Raw genomic sequence first — 25,326 nt, 5'->3', positions numbered from 1 at the left:
GGCTAACCAGAGAATTACCACACCACCTATAATGATATATGTCTCTATATCACTGGGTATTGTCTCTCCTAGCCCAGCGCTCCCTCAGGCTGGTTGGGGCAGGTAGTGACTGTGCTGGGAGGCTGGAGGTTTATCACAATGGCTCCTGGGGGACAGTCTGCGATGACTCCTGGGACCTGGCAGACTCTCAGGTGGTGTGCAGGCAGCTCCAGTGTGGGACGGCCCTCAGTGCCCCAGTACCAGCCTCCTTCAGCCAGGGACCCATCTGGCTGGACGAGGTGGACTGTCTGGGGAACGAGTCGTCTCTGTGGGAGTGTCCTTCAGCAGGGTGGGGACAGTATGACTGTGGACACAAGGAGGATGTGAGAATCCTGTGTTCAGGTAAGCGAACGAAAAAAAAAATCATCCATATTCTCGAATTCCACAACGTGGATATGGTTTGCATTTGGAGTGCTTAAATATATCCTATTGAGGAAAATTCAATTCAATACAATTTAGTTTTAGTTGTATTTTTTCAATGGACATTGTCACAAAGCAGCTTTACAGATTTCCAGGCCTGAACCAAGGCTCGAAAGGGAGAGCCTATCCTCCTCTGTTAATTAAAATGAACAGACATGGTGAAAAAGATAGTATTTTTATTTCAGTAATGTGTAGTGAGGTCCAGCAGTGTCTGGAATGTTCAGTAGTTTCCTTTGGTTGAAATTTCTCTGGGAAGTTGAGTTCGACAGGTAGAAGGAGCTGGATTCTGGGCCTGGGCTTCCTAACAGTCCACCTCAGAATAGACAAGAAATAAAGTATTAGTGAATGACAACGAAAACAGAAATTGGTAGGTTGCGTGGCTTGCTTTTCCTAAATATTTATCCAAAGGCTAGACTGAACAAATATGTTTTTAACCCAGATTTGAACACTGGGAGTGCGTCTTAATTCCACACATCTACGGGGAGGCTATTCCATCATTGGGGAGCTCTATAAGAAAATGCTCTGTTGCCAGCTGTGACTTTTTTAATTCCAGGAACAACTAGGTAACCTGCTCCTTGTGATCGAAGTGTACGAGAGGGATTATAAGGGACTAAAAGATCACTCAAATGTTTTGGGCCAAGATCCCGCAAAGCTTTGTAAAAAGAGACTAAGATATAGTTATGATACAGCTGGGAATGCACATATTCACATCCCAGCAAAAATAAAAATAAACAAAGAAAGAAACTCTGGCACTGAACGTGAATTCCCCTCCACTAGTGAATGGGGATATATTCATCTCAGTGCTCCAGCAAGATCTAGAATCCAATCTTCAAACTTCTCACATCAATTGCCTTAAGTGATTTTCTGCCTCAAATGTTTCATTTTGATTTCTTCCAAGAATGGCTTCTGGCCAGATCCTGATGAACCACACGGTGTTAAATGTCACCCCAAGCAGCACATTCTCCTCTCACAGCGCAGCACCACTCACCCTGAGCCACGCGTTCTACTTTCATACTCAGTTCCTTAGTTGTGCTGCTGCTGAATAGCCAAGCTGATCAGAATGACGTTTTGGATCAGAACCTGATCTTCTAATGGGATTTTAAAGCTCTGTGTGATGCACTGTCCAGATTCTGAATGAACAGAACCACACACTTCTGTCACCTTCATGTCAGCTGTGTTATTGTACAGCTGTCCTTGTTTCATTATGTGAGTCAGTTATAACTGGATGAGTACAGGAAATGAGACTGATTGCTGTTTTCATTGTTTGTTGTTTTTTTTCTTATCAGTTCAGAATGAAACGTTGGGCTGTCTTGTCAGGGTTTGTTGCCTTTGACTTTCCCTGCTGTCTTGACAGATCACACTCTCCTGAGACTGTCTGCAGGCTGTTCAGGACAGGCAGAGGTTTACTACAATGGCACCTGGGGCAGCATCTGTGCCAACAGCATGACAGACATCACAGTTGCAGTGATCTGTAAACAGCTGGGCTGTGGAGACAAGGGCACCGTCAGAGAGACAAACTCCAGGCTGAGCCCTGATCCCAAATGGCTGGACTTTGTCTCCTGTCGCAAACACGACTCCACCCTGTGGCAGTGTCCCTCCTCCCCCTGGGGTCAGAATGACTGCACAGATCGGGAAGTGGCTGAGATCACCTGCTCAGGTACAGAGGGAAGAGTAATGCTCTGTGAATTAGTGTTTTGCCATATTTAGAACAGACAAAAGCTTTAAACTGAATTCTTATTAATTTATATCCAAACATGTATAAAATGAAATAATTATTATTAATCTTTGAAGGTCCTAGGAAAGAAGCTGACAGAAGCACTCCAGCCCCTCAGGAAGAGCAGCCTCAGCTGTACTGCCCAGGTGAGTTCAGTGTGTAAAACAGTCAGAGACACTGCTGTCGTGAGCTGAGGAACACTAACCATACAGCTCTCTTCTAGAGCCACTCAATACCTCACTAACCTCTACTACAGTCACTGAGCTGAAGACACTCAGTAACCTCTCTGCTCTCGTCTACAGTCACAGATCTAATGACACTCGGTAACCTTTCTGTTGTCTTTCAGTCCCACTGGCTCTGCGCCTGGTTGGAGGCACTAACTGCTCTGGCCGGGTGGAGCTGCGGTATGAGGGCTCCTGGGGGACAGTCTGTGACGACTCCTGGGATCTGCAGGATGCCCAGGTGGTCTGCAGACAGCTGGGCTTTGGAGACGCAGTGAGAGCAGAGATAGAGGCCTCATTCGGACCAGGAAATGGCGCCATCTGGCTGGACGAGGTGAACTGCACAGGCAGTGAGCTTCACCTGTGGGACTGCTGTCACTCTGGACTGAATCAGAGTGACTGTCGACACAAGGAGGATGCAGGGGTTACCTGTACAGGTGAGGAGAGTCTTAGAACTGTAGATAAACAAGGTAGCAGATCAATGGAGAAGATACACTGTTACACATATTTTATCAGTGCTTAATATCTAACTGAACCAGCTAAGATCATCAGTCACAAGATTGGGATGTTTTGTAGCCCTGTGTATGTGAACAACACAAGTCTTTAATTCAGAACAAGACACCTTTCATCTTGCAATCCTACATTTGACCTCAAGGAACAAATGTAAAGATTTTCTTTTTATTAAGACCACTCTGGATTCAACTTGCTATAAAACCAAAGGCAAAATAATAACAGTTCTCCTATCTCTTTTACAGGTTTGTCAAAGACAACAGCCAGTCCAGCAACAGCTACAGGTGAACAGAAATCCTCCTTGTCATTGATAACTCCTGTCTTTCTGTCTCTTCAGATTCCCAGTGTAACTGTAGCTTCTCCTCTCCTCCCTCATTGTGAAGATCAATGTCTCTTTAGATTCCCAGTGTTGCTGTAGTGTCTCCTCTCCTCCCTCAGGGTGAAGATCAGTGTTTTCAGTTTCCCAGTGTAGATCTAGTGCTAGTGTACTCTCTTTCCTCATTGATTTACTGACAGTCCTGATAGGTTAGTTTGGGAATCCTTAACTATTCTGCGTTGATCTTCACCCTGAAGCCATGAGAGCAACATATGGGAACAGGAGGAGAACAGGACATGTGTCGAAGAGCACCTCTCCTGATCCCTGTTCATCCATTGTCTCCCCCTCTCTCAGGCAGAACCAGGACAACACCCCAGACGCAGCCGCTGGGAGGCCTGTCCGCCTCGCCCCTGGTCCTCCTGCTGCTGGGGGCTCTGCTCTTCGTGGTGCTAGCCCTGTTAGTGGGGCAGCTGATCCAGAACAGGAATCTGAGGAAAGGTAGGGAGGGAACTCACCATCCACATAATGACCTCTACATAATGTCACTCACATGGAACTAATATTCCTATAATTAACATGAGGAATATACCTGCTTTAAAATCACAATTGCCTGAGGTAAAACAATTGAGGTAAAACCTGTCTAATTTAAAGGTGTGCTGGATTTGAGCAATTTTAATAGGGTAGAGAAATCCATTTGAAGTTTAAGAAAGATTATTTGAAAAAGATTAGCAACAATTACAGATGGAGATATCAGGAAATTTGCAAATCCAGAATCATAACATTTATGTGCTCAAATGTCCAAAGTAGGTTTAGCAGTGAATTTTTTATCTTGTACTCCTCTCCCTGCATGTTAACCCTGAGTGTCTGTTTCCTCACACAGCCCTATCTAAGGGAGCACTCGCCCCCTATCATGATGCTGTCTATGAGGAAATAGTGTACAAACTGGCCAGAGAGGGAACCTACAGCGCCCCCAGGAGAGGTGAGTGGAGAATCTCACCATACTAGTTTCTGAAAGAAATTTTCTTTCTCAAGAGGTGTGTTAAGGTAGGTAAAGAAAACGATCACATCACTGTCCCTGGGCTACCTTATAAAAAAAGTATTTTTTAGTTTTAAACCAGTAGAGTTTTCTTTCTCAACTGGTGTCAAACTAAGTGAAGAAAATCAACACAGCACGATTCTGGATCTGCCTTATAACCACAAACTCACACCCTGGCTTCTCTTCTAGTAGAGGACAGTGAGGCTGCTGTCTGACTGTGGGTATGACTGATCTGTCCTCCTGTTCACAGGGAGATTCCTCTCTGACGAGCTGCCCTCTGGATACGATGATGTGGAGGACAGTGAGGGAGACCCAATACCAGGTGAGGGGAGTCTGCTCTTCAGTGTTGCCTCACACTAGCCTTATCTCAGCAAATCACAGATGTTGAGCAAAACTAGATCTGGTCAATACTGGGGTGGTAAACAGGGTGCTTCTTGAATTGGTTTTGATAGAAAAGGAGACTGCGGAAGAGCATGCTGTAAAAACTGCCTTTCAGATCAGATTAATCAGCGACCCTAGAGTTTTTGTTTAACTATACACCACAAAACATTTAAGATCACACTTTACAATTACTTTGCAGCTCTATGGTCAAACTAAGTCTGAGTCCTGAAGTGTACATTCTCTGTCTCTCTGTGTGGTTCAGGAGACTCAATAGCCTCTGTGAAAGAAGAGATCCCAGAGTACTATGATGATGCAGTAACTGTACCTCAGAGTCCAGATGCCTTGTCAGGTGGGTTATTTCAGTCCAGTCACATGGGGAATCTCCGCACCAATCCCACTGAGTCTGAATCTCTCTACTCTCTCTTCTCTCACTTTTCTCTCTCAGCCTCTGAATACGGAGTCTGTACTATTCTGCACCAGTTACATGAATCTGACTCTTTCTCTGTGATCTCAGCCATGCACACTCAGTCTGGGTCACTGCTGCCAGTGTCCTGCTCCTCTTCAGTATCTCATAGGGTTCACATCACCACCCTCTCTGTCCAAATACAGCCAAACTTTCTCTGCCCTGTTGTCCTTCAACATCTTATTTGAAAATCTAGGAATTGTTTTACATTTATTACAGTTGTGAATAGGACTGGAAATCAGGATCCCCCTGATCTCCTGTACTTAGAGCCTGGAGTTTTAGTTCCTGTGTGATGTTGAGTTAATCAATGTGTTCTGATGAGCTCCAGCAGTCCTGTGCTCTAGATGTCATTCAGTGTTCTGATGAGTGACAGTGAAGCTGTGCTCTGTGTGCTTTAGGAGAGATGATGTCCTCTGTGAAAGAAGAGGCCCCTGAGTACTATGATGATGCCATCACTGTGCTCCAGAGTCCAGACACTGTGTCAGGTGAGTTAAATTAAATAAGACTAAGGAGTACCCCCTGTACCAGCCCACAGTAGCCTTTGTCAGAAATAAACCTCAACCTAATTTCATATCTGCAAATAAACACTAACTGGAAATGAAGAGGCCAGTTTGTGTCAGAATGACAGAGACATTACTGACCTGCTCTTCTGTTCACAGGGAGACTCCTCTCTGATGAGACACCCTCTGGATACAGTGATGTGGGCGACGGTGAGGGAGACCCCACTTCAGGTAAAGGGGGCTACAGCCAGGGGGCTCAGTGTGGGTTAGGTAGTTCAGGGATGAGAGAGATAACCTCCAGTAATCCATCTCTGTTGCACTGTCATCCAAGACAGGGGGGAATCAGGCATTTTGTAGTAGCGGTAGCTTCACTCTGTCATGTCCTACAAGGATCAATAACAGCTAATAAAGGCTGAGAGACCTGAATTGTACAAAGTTAGATCACAAAGATCAGAGTGTCATTGAAACCCTGACACACCTAGCCAATCAGATAGCCAAATTGATTTAAACTGATCAGCAGCTGATTAATTGTGAGGGAATGAGGTCTGGGCAGAACAAAGCTTTAGATTCCCCAAGACCAGGAATTCTGTTCTCTGACTGCAGAGAGAATTACTAGGCTCAGAAATTACTAGGTCTTCCTCACTGTGGTTTAAGAGCATTGATACTTCATAAGTATAAGTGAATTCTACACTGAATCATCAAGTCTTCCAAAAAGATACCATTTAATTTTTAAAAAATCCTATTAAACACTTTTGACTACAATATTGTAACATTATTCTGTATACTATAACTGTTAGTCCACTAATTGATATCAAAGCAGATTACTTCTCAGATATGTTCTGTTATGCTTATTTTTTGTTATGCAAATTATGATTATATTAATAAATTGTATATTGTTTGGTTAGAATACGTGTGAGACTATAGATTATGATGTTTGATTAGTTCCTAAAAGTCTACAGGTACTCTCAAAATATACTGCTATAATTTCTGATTGTTACAGAAAACTAAAATCCCCTTAAACTATTGTGACTACGTAAGTGTTTTAAAAAATCTAGGTACACCTGGCTAATGTCATCACTTCCAATTCCAATTCAAATTACATTACATGGCTAGGGGCTGCAAAGCAAGGATATGTTTGCTGAGATGTTGAGGTGTGAGAGTCAGTGATCAAAGCAACCATAAAGTTTAGTTAAGTTCTGGGTAAATGATTGTCAATCAACCATCCAGGAATGACAGAGCTATTTCTTGCTTCTACTACTTGTCCAGATCAACTGGAAAGACCAGATTGGAGTTTAGTCTTTGACCCTCATAAAGAGAGCTTGCCTTTCTGTTGTTTTTAGAAACTTTAATTTCTTGTTTAGAGAATCCCTTGGTTAAAAAAGTGCCTCTCCTGGCTAGTGGGAGCATCTTTAGAACAGGGAGATAGGCTCCCATTCATGTTGTAGCAATTGGGTTCACAAACAGATTTAACTGTAGGTTGTAGTGTCTTTGGTTTAGAAGGTTTGGTTTCTCTTTCTTTTATGTAGGTGATCTGTAAAAGCTGAAAAACTTGGTAGCAGTGTTACGGATTCGACCAGTTAAACCGAAACCAAGTAGTGAACCCACTTGCGGGAGCCGATAGAGACAAGTCGTGATCCAAATACCGTAGCCGAAGGAGAGAGCCGAGAGTCCAGGGGAAGCCAGAGAACCAAACTAGGAGGAAGCAACCGAAGCCGAGCCGTAATCCAAAAGACGTAGTAAAAGGGGATAAACCAAAGTCGGAACCAGAACAGTACGAGGAGGTAAAAGGCGTAGCGCAACTAAGTAGCTCGAAAGGAAAACCAATACTGAGCGAGAGGGTAGGGAAAGACTAATGCTTAAATACCAGATGAGACGGAGGTGTGGTGGTGAAAGCGTACACTGATAGGTGGACTGATGAATTAAGGCTACGCCTTCTTCTGCCTCTTTCGTTGCCGAGAGGCAGGGATCGTAACAAGCAGTTTGAGGATTTTCTGGGTGGTTAGGATGTAGGTGTCTGAAATTCCTTGTCAGCAAATTTGTAATTGTGTGCTGTATGCTTGTTGTGTGTAATTTTGAGTGTGTTGTGTCGTTAATGACAAATATTTAACTATTGGGAATATATTTGGCAAAATCTTTACAAGTTGGAGGCTTATGATTATGAATTATGATTTCATTATTAATTTATCTACTCAGTCATTTCTGATATTCACCATTTTCATAATACTTATTTGTATCAATATTATGTTAATAACTGAGTCATTTTTAAAAATATGAGTCTGTGTCTCTCTGTCAGGTGTCCCCCACGCTGGCCCTGGATTGGACAGGGTCCTGCCCACACTGCCCTCTGAAGAAGGAGCCCCTGCCCCTTACAGGACTGACTACGATGATGTTGGGGACGAGTCTCAGGGAGAGGATGAAAGAGACTGACAGGGCTGTCTGGGAGAAGCTCCTCCTGTAGGTCTAGACACAGAAGAGCTTCACCAACAGAGTCACACAGTCTTAGAACAACTCTGAGCACTGAGACTGTCTGTGACCTGAGTCCACGTCACTCCACTGTTTCCACACTGACACTGTTTGTGACCTGAGTCTACTTCACTCCAATGTTTCCACACTGACACTGTCTGTGACCTGAGTCCACTTCACTCCACTGTTTCCACACTGTTCTGCAGCTTGTGTTTTGCAAAATTGAGACGTGAACATTCCATTTCTGCTCAGCCTTTCTTTTAATACCTTTTGATGTTCCAGATATAGGAAATAAAATTGTTGATTGATGTACAGTTCTGAATGTACCACTTTTGATGGGAATATTTTTAATACGTTTTATTAAAGTTTTGCTTTGCAATAATCTTTGGTTTTGATATGCTCATTTCTAATCTATGACATTAAAGGTATCATTAAAAATTAATGAGCCCTTGGTCACTCGCAATGATAAAATCAAAAGAAAGAAGAAAGTTACTTGTTTGTTTCAAATCATAAGTATCAGTAGATCCACACAAAGGACAAAAAAACAAAGTACACAAAGATAGACACAACATGATACAACCTAAATGTTATTTAAATTTCCCTACAAATCAAGAGAAATCATGGGTCCTGCAAGAAGACACTGTACAGCATCACTAATCCAAAACCTACAGAAATTGTATAGCTACAGTGAGTTACAAAAGCATCTGGATTTAAATAACTGGAACACAGGAAAGTTAAAACTATAAATAGGAATGACGTACATTGGAAAACTCATGATCATAAAGGGTCAGGCCTTTTTAAACTAACTTGCTAAAATAATATCAGAATGTTTTTGGACTGTGGTAAAAAAATATAATTAATAATTGCTTGTACTTATATAGCACTTTTCTGGACACTCCACTCAAAGCACTTTACAGGTAATGGGGACTCCAATCCACCACCACCAATGTGGAGCCCCACCTGGAAGATGGGACCACAGCCATAGTGCACAAGAACGCTCACCCCACACCAGCTCTCAGTGAGAAGGAGAGCAGAGTAATGAAGCCAAATCATAGATGGGGATTATTAGGAGGCCATGATTGGTTAAGGCCAATGGGAAATTTGACACATCTATGTAGAACAGAGGGACAGTTAGTCCTCAGTAATATACTCTACTTTGGCCTCTACTCTTTCTGAAAGAGGTCCCAGCACTTGCATCGCGTGTATAAGGCTTTGTTTTCTATCGCCACTCTGGTTTTCTTTTTAAACGTGATATCTTATCTGTGATTATCTTTCGTGTGACTTCCCCCGTGTGTGAGTTTCAGTGCGACACATAAAACCGTTTGTCTGTTTTAAAGAGATGCTATTTTTAAAACAGACCAAATGAAAGACCTAGTAGCTAAATACAAGTAGAAAACACGTGAATCTGAGAAAATTTGGACTGGAGCGATGTACAGAATTACTAATAGCGGCACAAAGCTCACAGTGGTGGGGTTAGGGTATCAGGGCCAGTGGCGCAATGTATGAAGCGTCTGATTTCGGATTGGAAGATTGTAGGTTCGACTCGTACCTAGCTCGTAAAGTTTTTAAACCACACTTCTCAGCGTCGTTTACGCAACCTTTCAATCGACTGGATGAGTCTCCCGTTACATCTCCATTTCTTTCCGCACATTCTGCTTGTTTCACCGCCGATATTGTTGGACTACAGCCACAGAATCGAGACGATATACGGTTCCGATAAACTGTCTCAAATAATCACGTTGAAAAAGGTGACAAAGTTTTATTTTTCTTTAACAACACCTTACATTTGCCTGTTCAGTTCAAGTTATTTTCTGTACGCGCAAATTCCACCATTTTTCTGCTGTCTCCTGAGAAATGTGTCAAATCACAATAAGTAATACAATCTATTCAGTTAACACCCAGACGTGACTGAACACATTTAAGACCCCCTTTAAATATGTATTTCCTTCATTTCAGTTTTCTTCCCTCCCCAGGATACCTGAAAATTCACTATTTTAATATTAAAGTCTGTACATGCATTACCTGTAATACAGCTACTAATAAAGATATACATTAATCTTAATTATTAATACATTACACTTTTATTAATAAGACATGTATTGATAAAATTCATTGTGAATAGTTGTGGTACCTAGAAAACAGTTTTAGCTAAATATTTCAAGTGAATGGTCTGTATGTTCGTTACTTGGTGACTATATTATTTCCACTACATTCAGAACAGTTCAAATGCGATCGACTATTCCTCTACTGAGCTACTTAAACCCTGTGAAGAGGCGGTTTAAGTTAGTCTCATACATCAGTAACATCTAATAGGCAGCAGATGTTATTTTAGGTTTGTTGCAATTGAGAACAGGTTTAGTACAGAGCTGCTGACAAATTTCAGCAGCCACGTTCGTTGCAATGACCTGTTGTAGGGACATTGCCAATCAGCCGCAAGAAAAAAAAAACATAATTTGTGCCTTTATTTAAAAAAAAGAAAAACAGAGTAGCAGTTTTTGTGGTAATTTTAAGGTACAATGTAAGAACTTAAGTTAACTAGTCCCACAGTAATGCGTGGGGTCCTATCAACAGAAAAAAAATACTTGTAACACGAAAACACAACAACCACAAAGCCAGAAGTCTTCCGGGAACCTAGGTAAATCACTGTAGTAGTCTAACTACTACAGAAAATAAAATTTTAAAAAATTACTTAACGGAACAACTTCAAAACAAAAAGAACATTAAAAACAAATCTGGGGAACAACAAAAACACAGAATCTAATGCGAGAGCTTTCTCAAGTCTTCGGTACCCCATCGTGCTCCCTTAGTCCCAGTAGACCTCTCGTCTAAGAAGACATCTCTCATCTATCTGTGTACAGATCAGCAGGGGGTCCACAACTGATGGGAAATTAAGTAGGGAGCTGCGTCAGCTGCAAAGGAAAAAGTATAGGTTTATTCCATGCTAAAAAGAGAAGGAAACACGACGTGGACCCTTCTTCGGGTGTGACGTGGAATAAACCTTTACCTGTTCCTTTGATGTTTATTTAGACCGGAACTCCAGCAAATACCTAACAGACTACAATCCCACTAGATAAGGTGTTTAGGACGACCTATACGTAGCAGCATCTAAACTGGACAGTTGCTTTCAGTAGCTAAAGACCTGCGCAGACTGACGTTGCACAAACACAGGGTGAAACAGGGTTTCGGCATGTTTTCCGTCTCCGCCTGGGGGGGGGGAAGGGACAGTAACAGAGCAAGGAAACTACAAGGGAAGAACATGAAAAAATAGTGCTCAGGTGGTCAGACACGTAAAAAAACAGAATCTAACTGCGAGAGCTTTTTCAAATTTTTGATACTCCATCGTGCTCCTCTCGTCTAAGAAGATCAGTTGGAGGTCCACAGCTGATGGTAATGTAAGTAAGTAGCTGTGTCAGCATGCATGCAAAGGAACGAGTGAAGGTTTATTCCATGCTGAACAACGTTTCGACAGTGGAGCCTTCTTGTTTTTTTCATGTTAATTTAGACCTGCAAATACCGAAGAGCACCTTAACTCGTCACTTTGATTTCAGTAGCTAAAGACACTACTCCAGGTGAGGCTCGAACTCACAACCTCGGCATAACTCTGTCGTGTACTGCTGTATAAGTACCGCGTACTGACCGATTGCGCTACTGGAGCTACATAATTTGCTTTCCCTTCACACACTGACGTTGCACAAACACAGGGTGAAACGGTTTCGGAATGATTTCCGTCTCCGCGTGGGAGAAAGGGACAGTAAAAGAGCAAGGAAACTACAAGGGAAGAACATGAAAAAATAGTGCTCAGGTGGTCAGACAGTAAATCAGCCCAGCGGATTTACACTACAAATTTGTAATTTGTAACGATATTTATGAGTCAATCAGCACACGGATTTCTCTTCACGTGTCCGAAACTTTGCAGTTTGTATTTTCGTTTAAAAAATCCACAAAACTGACAATAATGGAGAGCTAACTGACGCCTTTGTGAACACTTTAAGTCGATTACATGTTTCATTTTCAATTCGCCTCCTTTACACGCATAGCAGCCCGGACACTAAGCGAAAGGTTGAGAAATTATCTAGCACGTCTCATGTTCAACGTATTCAATGTGAAGCGCAGTACAGGCTCGATGGCTTCACATCTCCCATGGAAAATGTTGATCAATCAAAAAAAATTGCAGTAAAGCGCTCGAAATAGATACAACTGTATTGATATGGACGGGAAATTGAGTTGTTATAGCAGTCCAACCCAAGACAAGCAAAAACAGAATAGACGAAAAATGAAAATACGTAGAGTAATACAAAATAAATATATAGTTAGGTGTGTGCAAAATAGGCAATATTAGTAGCGTTGATTCAACATAGTATAGTAGGCTAGCACCTTCCCTCTGAAGGAACGGTGTCCAAGTGGCAAAGCGTTGGCCTTGTAAACCAAAGATCGTGGGTCTGAACCCCATCCCTTTTTCATTCACCTTTATCAAGGTCTGCAAGTAACATGGAAACGTCTCTTCTTGTTACTCTTTCTGTGAAAGTGCACAGTTGTCTGTTAAAGCCTAAACGGATTGCGAAAATATAAGATATGGAATTTGTTAAGAACTTTATCGTCTTTTCACAAATAAATAAAGAATAATAGAAAGAAGACGTTTTATAGTCGTATGCTGAGACCAGTAACAGTATCTACGCACACATTCAGAAGACATTACAATGCCAATAGAAAAAAAGCATTTGTTCCAGTAAATTAGATCACGAACCATTTTAAATCAGTTCTTTTTAACACAACATTTGCTGGTGCTAGTTTCCGCGATTAACTAAAATACTTTTTTTTCTCTTACAGGATTTCTCGTTTACTTATCAACAAGTGTAGAAAGAATGGGGAATAAAGCAGTTTCGCAAATAACCCAGAGGTCTGTCACCCTTCGGGAGATGTCAAGCACATTGCGCTCCTTGGACATAAAAAGTGCCAGATAAAAGCCAAAGCATGACTGTGGAACCGACTTAGGGATGTGCAGAAACTCTCTGCACACAAGCAATCCACCACAATCGAAGAATGGCCGCAGATTCCCGCTCCTGTGTTTCCTTTACTACAGAGTTAATTCATGGGAATGAAGAAATAAGGATTGTGTTTCTGCAACATTTCGTGCACAGTACACCATTTTTATCTAACAATAAAACAACAGCCACAGCAAGGGCTTTACACGCAGTCTGGGGTATTTTCCCCTTTTATATTTCTGCCACTTTATATTGAACCTGTTATACTCCTAAAAGTGCGAAGTAGATTGTAATTAATAAAAATGTATAATTCACCGCTGGTTTAAACAGATGTGTGCCGTGTCTGCTTTTGTAAGCATTTGTTTCAAAAATAATTTCACAATGCAATAAAAACACAGAAAGCACAAACTTAAAAATATAACAATACAAAATCAATACCAGATCATAAAGCCAATTAAGTACCTATCCTTTGAAAACAGAGAACACCTTTATATATACAAAAAAAACGTGACATTTGTATACACTTTGAATTACAAAGAAGACAGAGTAGTCCCTGAATTCAAAGATCAGATCTTGGCCAAAACAAGAAAATCAGACGGGAACTGAATTCGGAACAAGAGCCTCTGCTTTGTTGTTTACTGAGATTTTGATCAACGTCTGAGTGAAAAAGATTCACTATTTTAACTCTTTGATTAAAGTACATAAAAAGCACCTTCCTTCAAGCCTGAGTCAAACAAGCAACCTAAGGATTCCCCACTGTTCTCACTACAGTCCTCTGCACTACCAACTGAGCTATCAAAGGGATGACATGAGCTGCTCTCTGGCACATACTGCCGAATGTAGTGAAATGTTCCGGATGATTTAAAACCCAGTTCGACATCAAGATTCCAGCTCGTTTCCTTAGTCCTGTTAACCTTGAAATTAAGCCACGAACCAGGATTCTTCTGTATAAACTTCCGGGGATATTACAAAATGTTTGATGGGGTATCAATCATTCCAGGAGGAAATTGACTCCTTTTTTTTTCTTGAGGGATCATATTAAACATTTCATTTGGATCGAGAAGAGGATCACCATGAGACACATAACAAACAGTTTCATTCTAACATACAGATTTATTAGATTATGTATCACAGCTAATGCATGTTCAAGTTCAAGTTTATTGTCATTATACTCATACACAGTTATATGGTATAACAAAATGCTCTCAGACGATAAGTAGTACAAAGATAAAACAACAACAATACAATTGTATAACAAAAGAAAGACAGAGACAACAGGCAGTGTGCAAAACAACAAAAAGGTAACAGATAATGTGCAAAAACAACATCAGATGTGCAAAAACATGCATCAACAGAATGAAATAAAGGGATAGAAATTATGGGGAGTGAGCCTTTTGACATGTGAGGTAGAGGTAGATTTCAATGTGCGTTTGAGTTTTTGGTAAGAAAGAAGGCACTGTGAGGTTCAGATCATAGGTGAGAGGTGAGGTGAGAGTGAGAGAGGCTGGGAGTTTAACAGTTTGATAGTGCGGGGGTAAAAACTGTCTCTGAGTCTGGTAGTCCGGGCCCGAATGCTCTGGTACCGTTTTCCAGATGGTAGAGGGTCATACAGTCTGTAGCTGGGCTGTGTGGGGTCTTTGATGATGCTTAGAGCTTTCCTCAAGCACCGTCTGTCATAAATGTCCTGTATAGATGGGAGGGCAACCCCAGTGATGGACTGGGCAGTTTTCACCACCCACTGTAGGGCTTTGTGGTCAGCAATACTGCAGTTGCCATACCACACTGTGATGCAACCTGTCACTGTGGTTTCTGTGGTGCATCTGTAAAAGTTAGTAAGGATCTGGGGACATATCTTAGCCTTCTTCAACCGTCTTAGGCAGTACAGGTGCTGTTGTGCTTTCTTGATCAGACAGGTGGCATTGAAGGCACAAGTAATAGATTTATTCCATGCTGAATAGAGAAGAGAGAAACACAACGTTTCTGAAGAAGGCTTCACAGCTGAAACATTATCTTTTCTCTCTTCTCTTTTCAGCATGGAATAAACCTATTACTTGTTCTTTTGCAGACTACGCATGCTGACACAACTACCCACCTGAACTAATGCATGTAAAGCCTTCAGTATGCAATAGTGAGAGTTCAGTTATCCCAGAGTGAAGAGAACTGATATTTAGTAAATTCATATTTAAATAGAATGTAAATCTTCAAAGTGTTCTGTCACTTCAAAATTCTTACAGGAGGGGGGGTGAACCCACGTGGACGCCTTAACCACTTGGTCATCCTGGTCTATAGTGATGCGTTTTTCGCTTGTTTAACATTTGAATATGAATCGGATTCAGACATTTGTAATTATTCACGTATAAAAAGACAACTCCAACTTATCAATTGCTCAGCCATCCTGGGTTCACCTTTCCAGCTCTGTGTTACACAGTTCATTAAATATATTTGTTTACTGAATATATTTCTTATATTTTTGAAGGGGATGGGACTGTACATTGCTAGATCCAAGAAGAAAACAGGGTTATTGAGCCATTGGGCATTCAGAGAATAAGTTGTGTGGGTGAATGTAACCGTGCGCTAAAGTAAAGAAAATCCTCTTAGATGAAGCGCTACAGATGCAGCCCCTGAAAGTGTACAAGACTTACATTCATAGTACTGCTGACACAAATGTAGCCTCTACATCAGGCCGAAATAGCGATGTCTTCGCTTAATCGTGTGAAGGATCTCCTCGTGAATCTGTCTCCTTCATCAATGGAAATAGAAGCCATTAGAATACGATACATGTTCACCTTCAACCCCGCATCTGCCGGACGTGCTTGTTTTGGGACTATTTGCAATAAGTATCGTATTAGTATTTGTGTGTCCTTACTGGTATCTTTTAAACTGTGCGGGGCATTCGGTAATATACAAACCGGACAGAGACACAGTAATAATCCTATTTTACCGTGTCCAGCATTTTAATTTACTGATCAGATAAATCGAAATTTTCTGATTCAAAGCCCCTGCAGTTCGTGCTAATTAGAACCACAACAATATTCCTGAGTCTTGAGCACACGTTCAGCTGGGCTCTGACTTTGTTCAGCACGATTTCTTGTTGCAGTTGAGCTCAGAGCTGGAGATGATCTCCATATTCTACCGCAATAACTACTCCGAAACGTAGTACACAGTAAACACGTTTTAAGTGAAGTCTGGTTGTTAAAAAAATTAAACCAGTGCCCTGTCACAGAAACGTACCCCGGTCTTCCGCGCAACAGCTTCCGCAGCTGAGCATGAGCTCTGTTTACTGTCAGCAGACATTTCATCATTTCCAATGACGTTTTCGCCTGCTCTCAGTTTTTTAAAAACGGTCATAAACGCTCATGAAGTAATTAATTTCAGTTTGAAGTCTGTTTCTGTTGTCTCGGCTCTTGATGAAGAAAATCGTACCTGGGAGACTCCCTCTCTGAAGAAGTTTGCCGTCACCCTGCAAGGGAGAAGATCCATCATTCACCGAGGCAACCGCTGAGACAATTAATATTAACCACCGATTCCAATAACCTTAACTAAAGCAGGAAGATCAGTTTCTGCTCGAGTCAGCTGTTTTCTGACTGGAGACGCTGTGTGTCCGGGCTTAGAGGTTATATAAGAAAAGACTCAGAGAGCTGCGGGCGCGGCTCATTGCTCTGCGCTCCCCGTACTGAGTGCGCGTGTCCTCCCTCCTTTATTACCTTCGTACACTCCTCTTAAACCACAGAAAACTCCCGGAATATTTCGATGAACAGCTACTGGGTCTTTCTTTCCGAGATCACAGGCAGAAACAATAAACACGCTGAAAACAGAAAGTTATTCTTAATCGTAGGCGAAGATGGGCAAAAATATATTTCCTAAAATCCAATAAAGTCCAGTCACGTTTAGGTACGATTCTGATGTACTGTATCTGAATAGCTTTGGCACAGTTGTTACAACAAAGAAACAAATAATCTTTTTTTTTTATTTCATTCAAGCTGTAGTTTTAAAACTGTTTTTTTTAATTCTCTAAATAATACAGAACACTATCACTCATTGTAAGCGTCTGACCATTGTTATTCCGGAATTGTAAACCAGTACACAGGCGTCGTGAAATTCATGCAAGAGTCACACGCTGGCGGGCAGTTCAGCGAATATGATTCCTTTCAGGGGCCGGATACTAGACAGAGTCATCGTTCGGAGTTTATTCCTCCTCTGCCGCAGTCTTTGCCTCGGACCACCCCTCTTGGCACATTTGCGCTGTATTTTCGATTTTCTGTATAAAACACCGAATGTCTTGAGGAAGTCTGGCAAGCGAAGACTGCTGGATTATTGATGTGCAAACATTGGTTCAAAATCAACATCCTCTGCTATTGCCGTTGCTCCTTTGATAGTTTCTTCAAATTCCTGATCTGACCTTCAATATTGAGGGATATTGAGCATAAAACCATACAAATTCAGGTGGGTCTGCGTCAGCATGCGTAAGCTGCAAGGGAACGAGTCATATATTTATTACAAAAAGAAAACAAAGTTTCGGCCGTGGAGCCTTCAGGTCTGCTAAGAACACCTTCTCCACCCTTGAAGAAGGCCCAATGCATGAAATGTTGTGCTTATTTCTTCTCTTTTCAGCATGGAATAAACCTACTCGTTCCTTTGCATACTGTACAATGCAAATTGTAGCTTTCTTTAGATCGCCAGTTTTCTTAAAATTCCAGCCTTTTTTACAGTTATTTTAGATGTTTGGCAAGGTGTAATAGCCCCTCTCGCATCCTCAGCTAAAATATTTTAAAAGTACAACAAAATTACATTATATTGAACAGCTCTTAGGTTAACATATATATTCAAATTAAGGTAAATATCCGAAAATATTGAAATACAACTCCGGCGATCTGTCGTTTTTGCTTGTCAAGTTCTCAAACAATTTTGCGTTGTATTTTAAATTACTTTAGCTGAGGATGCAACGGGAGTATAAATGAATTCTCCCGCCACCCATTAGAACATAAATTTCCATGGGTGAAAACTATCTGCTTGGAAGTTGCCGATGTCGGTAATTATTGGAAATTCCCGGTAATGTTGACTCTGGTACTCAATTGTTTACTACTGCAAATATCAAAATAGTTAAGGTTTTGCAGATAAATTAAATTTCTGCGGTGATGATGTTTTCTTTGGGTAAACATTTCACATTTCATCTTTCATAAGATATATGATTTAAAAAAGTTCCACAAATGAAATGAATACATGCATTAAACCAAATCAAGCCCTCTGTGAGTGTCCCAAATGATCTGTTCTGTAAAACAAGACAGGAAGAAAGGTACAGCTAAAATTTAAACCCAGGATTTCCTCTTTATTTAACAGGTGCTTTAACCAGCTAAACCACGGCGCCGGCAGAGCGCTATTCTTACAACCGCTTGGACACACCGCTCTGAGACATCTGCGTTCAGTATGCACTGAGCCTGCTCGCCGAGCAAGTTGCCTCCTTTTCATGCACTAGCAGCCCCGATACTAAGAGACAGGATGAGAAATGGCTTTTATCTGGCACTTTTCATATCCAAGGAGATCAATGTGCTTTCCGTGTACAACAGGGTGTCCTCTATACTCGCCACTGAAGCACAGGACACGCCTGGTGGATTGACATCACTGAAACAAAATAGTGAAATGGCAGGTGGAAGAGGAAAATGACCATCAAGAATGAAGATGATTTTGAGCGCGCCAACTCATGTCTGAAGGGGCTGTCTTTCTCGACGAGGTGGCCGAGTGGTTAAGGCGATGGACTGCTAATCCATTGTGCTCAGCACGCGTGGGTTCGAATCCCATCCTTGTCGTCTTGAGCTTCTTACTGGTGATCTGTTTCTAAGGTGGGTTTGTGCACATTTGTGTAGAGCAGTAATATTTCTAGCGTTGGCTGAACATGGCTTACAGCAGTAGCTGACAGACAATAGTCTCTTAATATTTAGGTTATATTTATGTTTTGTACTGCTTTCAACTGATATTAATAGTAGTCCTGATGAACGGTTTTGGGACATGGCGCATCTTGAAAAATGTTCTTGTTAATTTCAGTTTGGAAAAAATGCACACACCAGAAACCGGAACTGGTCGTGTTTACATAATGCGCAATGCAATAGCAACGTTTGGATTTGAAAAAAATCTTGCTATGAGTCCTTAGCTGTTACAGGAGGCGTTTTAGGACTTTAAGCTCATAAATTCATTTTACATTTCTACTCCATCAATATTAGCAATGTTATCTTTAGCTAGCACTAAATGTAGCTCTAAATAAATGTGTTCACTTAATCGTGTGAAGGATCTCCTTGTGAATCTGTCTCATTCATCAATGGAAACAGAAGCCATTAGAATACGATACATGTTCACCTTCAACCCCGCAGCTGCCGGACGTGCTTGTTTTTGGGCTATACGCAATGAGTATCGCATTAGTAGGTTTGTGTCCTTAAAAATGTAAGGGACGTTCAGTTACAAACAAACGGGACAGAGACAAAGTAACAATCCTATTTTAATGTGTCCTGCATTTTAACTTACTGAACAGATAAATTGAAATGTTCTGATTCAGAGCCCCTGCAGTTCGTGCTAATTAGAACCACAACAATACTCCTGAGTCCTGAGCACCACACTGTGCACACGTTCAGCTGGGCTCTGACTTTGTTCAACACGACGTCTTGTTGCAGTTGAGCTCAGAGCTGGAGATGATCTCCATATTCTACCACACTAACTAGTCCTAAACGTAGTACACAGTACACACTTTTTTAAAAACAATTAAAAATATTACACAAAGGCTGTAAAGCACACTCTGAATCGATCCGAATATTTGATTTCCGCGATCCGTTTAGGCAACAACAGGCAACATGATGCTTCTCCAGCAAAGCATTTCTCAGTTTTGTGAACTACTGGTGCTTTTAACACAGCAATCTTTGTATATCATCAGGTTGGCTGAGTGGTCTAAGGTGCCAGATTCAAGGATTTCTCTCTTTCTATTGCTTGGGTGTTCTGCTCTCTGAATAGAGATTTGGTTTCAAATCCCCCTTCTAACAGCTGCTCCCTTTTCCCTTTCCTGCATTTTTCCGGTCTTCTTGTGCTCGCTGACAACGACAGAAAGAGGAAAACGGAGAAACCGGAGAAACGGAGGGCACATGATGGGCAGGGAAATGCTTCGTGAACACTTCAATGTGATTAGCAGAAAGTCAAATAGGCTTCGATTTCTCGAAGCGTTTTAAATTAAGCGTTTTTTTAATGCTTAAGTTAAAAGACAAAGCAAAGGATGCAAACTGTAAACTCTCTTCACGTCTTATAGTTTATGAAATAAAACAATTTCTTACTTTCTTAATAATTTCTTACTGCTGATAGACGATTTATTGCATTTTAACACAATTACAAACAGTTTGGGTTAAACTGTTATTCACACACTCTAACGGAGAGAAATGTTAGTGTCTTCAGGTGTGTGAGCCCATCTCTAAAAAAATAAAAAATAAAAGTTATATGAAATTAATTGTTCTACTTTTTAGCTTGCATAGCCTTATGAATATTTCGGTTAAATCTTTTTTTTCTGTAGTAATTTCAGTTGATATTAATATTAGTCATGATTTACAACTTTTGGACATGGTTCATCTTAAATAATTTTGTAATTAGTTTCAATTTTGGAAAATTGCACCCAGAAGCTACCAAAACTGGTAATGTTCATATAATGTGTAATGCAATAGCAGCATTTTGGGTGGGAAAACAAAAAGTATTTCTTGGTATGAATCCCAACACTTCATAAGCGGGGTTCGAGGACTTCTCGCTTCAGATAAAGCTGTCAATACATCATAGATTTTTACTCAATCAATAGCAGTGTTATCGCTACCGAACGCTAAATATAGATCCTGGCAATACTTCGTGAGATCTTTGTAAGAAAAAACAAAATACTACAGAAGCAATCAAATGTATATGTTTCTTTTGGATCTAGAATAATCTAGGATAATTATGAGACTCAAAATATGCCCATCTTTTCTTTTTTCAAGGACAAGTGGATTATTGAGGTGTAAAGATGGGTTCAAAACCAAAATCATCTGCTATTGCTGCTTTTTCTTTGATAGTTTCTTCAAATCCTTCAATTGATCATCGATATCGAGGAATAATATTATACAAATTGTGGTTTTCTGTTAATTGCCAATTTTATTGTAATTACATCTTTTTTTACAGATGTCTTGCATGTATCACAAGGTATAATAGTCCCAGTGCGTCCTCAGCTAAAATGTTTTAAAAAGTACGACAAAAGTACAATATGCTTAACAACATTCATGGTTATATCTATATTAAAATGAAGGTAAATATACCAAGATATTAAAATACAATTTTACAGTCCTAACCTAACAATGCTTGTGAAGTTTTCTAATAAATCTGAACTGTAATTTTGAGATCAAATTCAATGAGTTAAAATACACAAGTAGTTCACTAAACTGAGTTTCTTCCCTGAAATGATTTGCTTGCAAAGCATTAAGCAGCTTTGAATGGATTGCGGGAATCAAATACACAGATGGGTTCAGAGTGTGCTTTCCAACTTTTGTGTAACATTTTCCTTTGATAGGGCAAAGTTGTCTTCACAATCTGGGTTAAATAAAAAGGAGTGACATCAGTGTAAAACAGCTTTCCTTCTTGGAGAACAACGGTTGTGTTAAAAATTTCTAATTATTTTGGTTTCAAGATCGCAATTTAGTGTTAAACATAGAAGCCAGCTGGATAAATCTGTTACACGTCATTTACAATGGCCTTTCAACTAATAGCCTGTGCAGGGCTCAAAGCCCAGCTGTTGGTACGAGTTGCGTAAGGCTCTGCAACATGCAGATGAGAAACTAACCTCTGCTTCTTCATTATATACACAGTGAGCTATATTTGCGAGCCTGCTGCTCCCTACGGGCTCTGTATTTGATTGCGGAACAAGACCGGCCATGGAGAAAAGAAGTGAGAAGGGTGTGTACATTAAAAGGCTCATAGCGTTCTTGGAAAGGCTCAAACCACCACCCTTTGGGTTAACAACCGACCCACAAAGACTCATATACAGCTTAACACTCCTCGGTCTCAGTAAAAGTGATACACCCCGTAAAATTTCCAGAGATTCAATTGTTTTTAAAGGAAAATCACCAACATCTACTGGAGTTTTTCATTCTATGCTGCAATTTCTGAAGGGTACCCTGTGAAAATACGAGTTTTGACGAGAAGGGATGGACATATAAGGTCAGCAGGCTTGGGGAATTGGACCTTATGATTAAAGCTGTGGGTTCAGCAGCATCAGAACCTGATCAGTATCAGTTGACTCCGATATACTTTGAAAATTAACTTCGGGATTTAGAGTCAGACGTGTTACAGTTGCACCATGGGGTACTTAATTAAAAAAATAGAAAAACAATCAGTGTTCCTGGATCTGTTATCGAGAACAACACCTGCACAAGAGCTGCGCAGGAAAAATAAAATGTGGTCTGGGAAGAAGAGACTCTCTTCAGAAGAGCGGTGCTCCTCACAGGAGGAAAAAAAAATCTTTTTTTGTGAAACTGATTTTTCTCCTTTGGGGAATTCAAGTCCATAGACAGCTGTGACCTTGTGGTGCAACGGTAGCATGTCTGACTCCCGATCAGAAGGCTGTGTGTTCAAATCACGTTGGGGTCAGCTCATAGTTTTTCAGGTTCTGCTGGTCCTGAACATGGAATTCACACCATGCAGTTGAGCTCTGTGTGTACACCACATAGATAATCTAAACAAAATAGAGCTCGCACAGCGAATACACTTGAACAAAAGAGAAAAGGCACAGTTCACATCTGCTAAACATCACGTCCAACTTCAGAGACAGCTACATCAGAAAATGAAATGGAATCCTGGAAGTTTCAGGTAACTTTTTTTAATACAGGTTCAAGCAAACCTGCTAGGGAGTTTCAGGACACTTTTGTTTTATTAAAAAGTGTCTGAAGCCTGAAGTAAATGTAATTTAAAAAAAACGCTATTGCGCATTAGCTGGGGCTTTTTGTAACGATTTGCTATTTCATGCTGGAAAAAAAAAGGAAACAGACCCAACGTTTGCTTTCAGGTGCAGTTTATTACATAATAGACATCTATTACTGCGGAGCCTGAATAAAGTTTACACGAGCCAGGTAGAAGTCGAACCTACAATCTTATGATTCGAAATCAGACTCGTTATTTATTAAAACTCTGGTATATCACATAACCTGAATTGCACCATAGTATGCTCAGCGCTGCTACTAGTAATACACCGCCCTGTCTAAAATTTCAAATTGAGAAACAGGTGTTTTCTACATTTTTGTGAGTTTTAAAATATAATCTCTTTAAATCAGACAAAGGGTTTATGTCGCGCTGAAATTCCGACTGATTTAGAATTAAAAAAAGACTGTTTTCTTCCACAATGCCGAGAAATGATCAAATCTTTCACTCTTGTAGTAAAGCAGACCTCGACGGGTGAGCATTTGCTCCGGTAAGTTAGGTCACGTATCATGTTAAATCATTTCTTCTCAACACATTTCCCGGTGCATGTTTTCTCTATGAAAAAAAATGATATTTTTCCCTTGCGCGATTTCTTGTTTTTTTTTTTTATCAAAGCGCACAGACAGAAAAAAGAAGAAGAAATAGTGTCACAAAAGAACTCTGTCGCCCTTGGGAGATGTCAAACGCATTGGACATGAAAAATGCCAGATTAAAGCCAGTTCTCTTCGTTTCTCAGTGTCGGGGCTGCTATATAAAAGAGGCAGTTTGCTCTGAGAGCAGGTCCAGTGCTTACTGAACGCAGATGTCTCAGAGCGGTGTGTCCAAGTGGCTGTAAAAGGTGATGGTTGTCCTGTCACCGTGCCTTACTTAGTTAAAGCACCTGTCTATTAAACAAAAGAATTTAGATTCAAATCCCAGCTGTGTCTTTCTTCTTATCTTGTGGTACAGAACGTACCATTTCGGGCAATCACAAAGGGCTTGATTTCGTTAAATGCATGTGTTCATTTCCTTTCTGGAAAACTTGTTTTTCAAGAAATTCACACAGCTTGCAAAAAAATGAAATTCAATTCTTGGTTATCAGTGCAGAAGAAATATTACCGGCTGGCAAAAAGTGACTTGGAAAGCAATCAGTGGAATTGTGTTTTGACAGTCTCTTGAGAACCTAAGCTAAGTTTTTAGAGATACTTTGTCTCAACTTTGTACTTTGTATCAAGGCAGAAAACAAAAGCTTTACTGCGTCCTCTCAACCCAAATGCGCTTTGCCACCTTTAGCGTTATGCAGGGAACAACGTCTGCTGAGATCACTTTCGAGTCAGTGCAAATCGTAGTGTTTTAATGTTGGTTGTGCTGGCGTACTGCTTCTGTCTGTGAAACTTCAATGTTTTGCTTCTTCACGGCGAATCGTTGGCGGGAGTTGAGCTTGTTAAATCTTTGCACACAGCTCCATCAGAAATAACAAATAGAACATTTTTGGAACAACAATAATAATAATAAAAATCTTTCAATCCCTTGATTGCATAAGAGTGCAAACCCTTTATATAGGGGGTTGTAGCTGTTGAAATGTAACCAGTCACATCCCAAATCATGAACAAAGGTTATTTGCCTTCGCCAGACATCAATTATTATATCAATGATTATTCCTATTTAATATCAGTTCATCTCATATAACGAACCAGATTTCAGAGAACAAACGTTCAAACTGCACAACAGAACCTGAATCCATCTGCTGATTGTCACAAATTATCTGCTGAGCTGTTTTAAGTGTCCGGCCACCTCTGTCCTTCCTACTTTGCAGTGGGCACAATTCTTTCAGTTTCTTCTCTTGTATTTTCCTTGCTATTTTACTGTTTCTTTCTTCCACGAGGAAATGGATCCACAGCCAAAACCCTGCATTTCTGCAGTGTCAGTCAGTGTAGAGAGAAATACTTGCACAGCTCCAGTGCACCACTGCACCAATCGTTCTCAACAGCAGTGTGCAGTGAAGTCATGCCCAGGTTGTGAGTTTCTTGGAGAAGTCTCGCCTGTGTTTTCAGCTGCAGAAGATCGCTGTTGAATTTATGTTGGTTCTTCTGTTACTTTTTCTGCTCGATGGCCTCTATTAAATCAGGCACACCTGCTTCCTCGGCAAGTTACTTTATCGCTTCTCACAAACCAACATACTGCAGGCACCTCTAATACCGTCACTGCTTGTGGGCCACGTGTTCCTGCTGTCAGCCTACTATACCACGTTCATGCACATCTAGAAACATTACTACTCTAGTACAAGAGCGAAAAATGAAATGAAAACACAACCACTTAAAAAAGGGTAGTGCTTTGCTGTGGTT

General features: G+C 40.7%; 1 protein-coding gene and 1 non-coding gene across 2 annotated transcripts in view; both read left to right on the top strand.

The window, feature by feature from the left end:
- LOC148825844 (scavenger receptor cysteine-rich type 1 protein M130-like) overlaps positions 1-8,027 on the top strand; it is a 115,124-nt gene extending 107,097 nt beyond the window's left edge. The window contains 11 exon segments of the mRNA XM_088926348.1: positions 73-381; positions 1,814-2,116; positions 2,251-2,319; positions 2,520-2,831; positions 3,575-3,718; positions 4,101-4,199; positions 4,507-4,578; positions 4,900-4,986; positions 5,499-5,585; positions 5,760-5,831; positions 7,894-8,027. Of these exon segments, the coding sequence (XP_088782474.1) occupies positions 73-381; positions 1,814-2,116; positions 2,251-2,319; positions 2,520-2,831; positions 3,575-3,718; positions 4,101-4,199; positions 4,507-4,578; positions 4,900-4,986; positions 5,499-5,585; positions 5,760-5,831; positions 7,894-8,027 (1,688 nt within the window).
- A 10,740-nt stretch (positions 8,028-18,767) lies between these two features.
- On the top strand, positions 18,768-18,849 carry trnas-gcu (transfer RNA serine (anticodon GCU)). The gene has a single exon. It is a non-coding gene; the product is annotated as a tRNA-Ser (tRNA).
- Positions 18,850-25,326: the final 6,477 nt, after the last annotated feature.

Source organism: Atractosteus spatula, chromosome 10, assembly GCF_055471065.1.
Source record: "Atractosteus spatula isolate fAtrSpa1 chromosome 10, fAtrSpa1.hap1, whole genome shotgun sequence".
Lineage (NCBI taxonomy): Eukaryota > Metazoa > Chordata > Actinopteri > Semionotiformes > Lepisosteidae > Atractosteus > Atractosteus spatula.
This window is presented reverse-complemented; position numbering and strand designations above follow the sequence as displayed.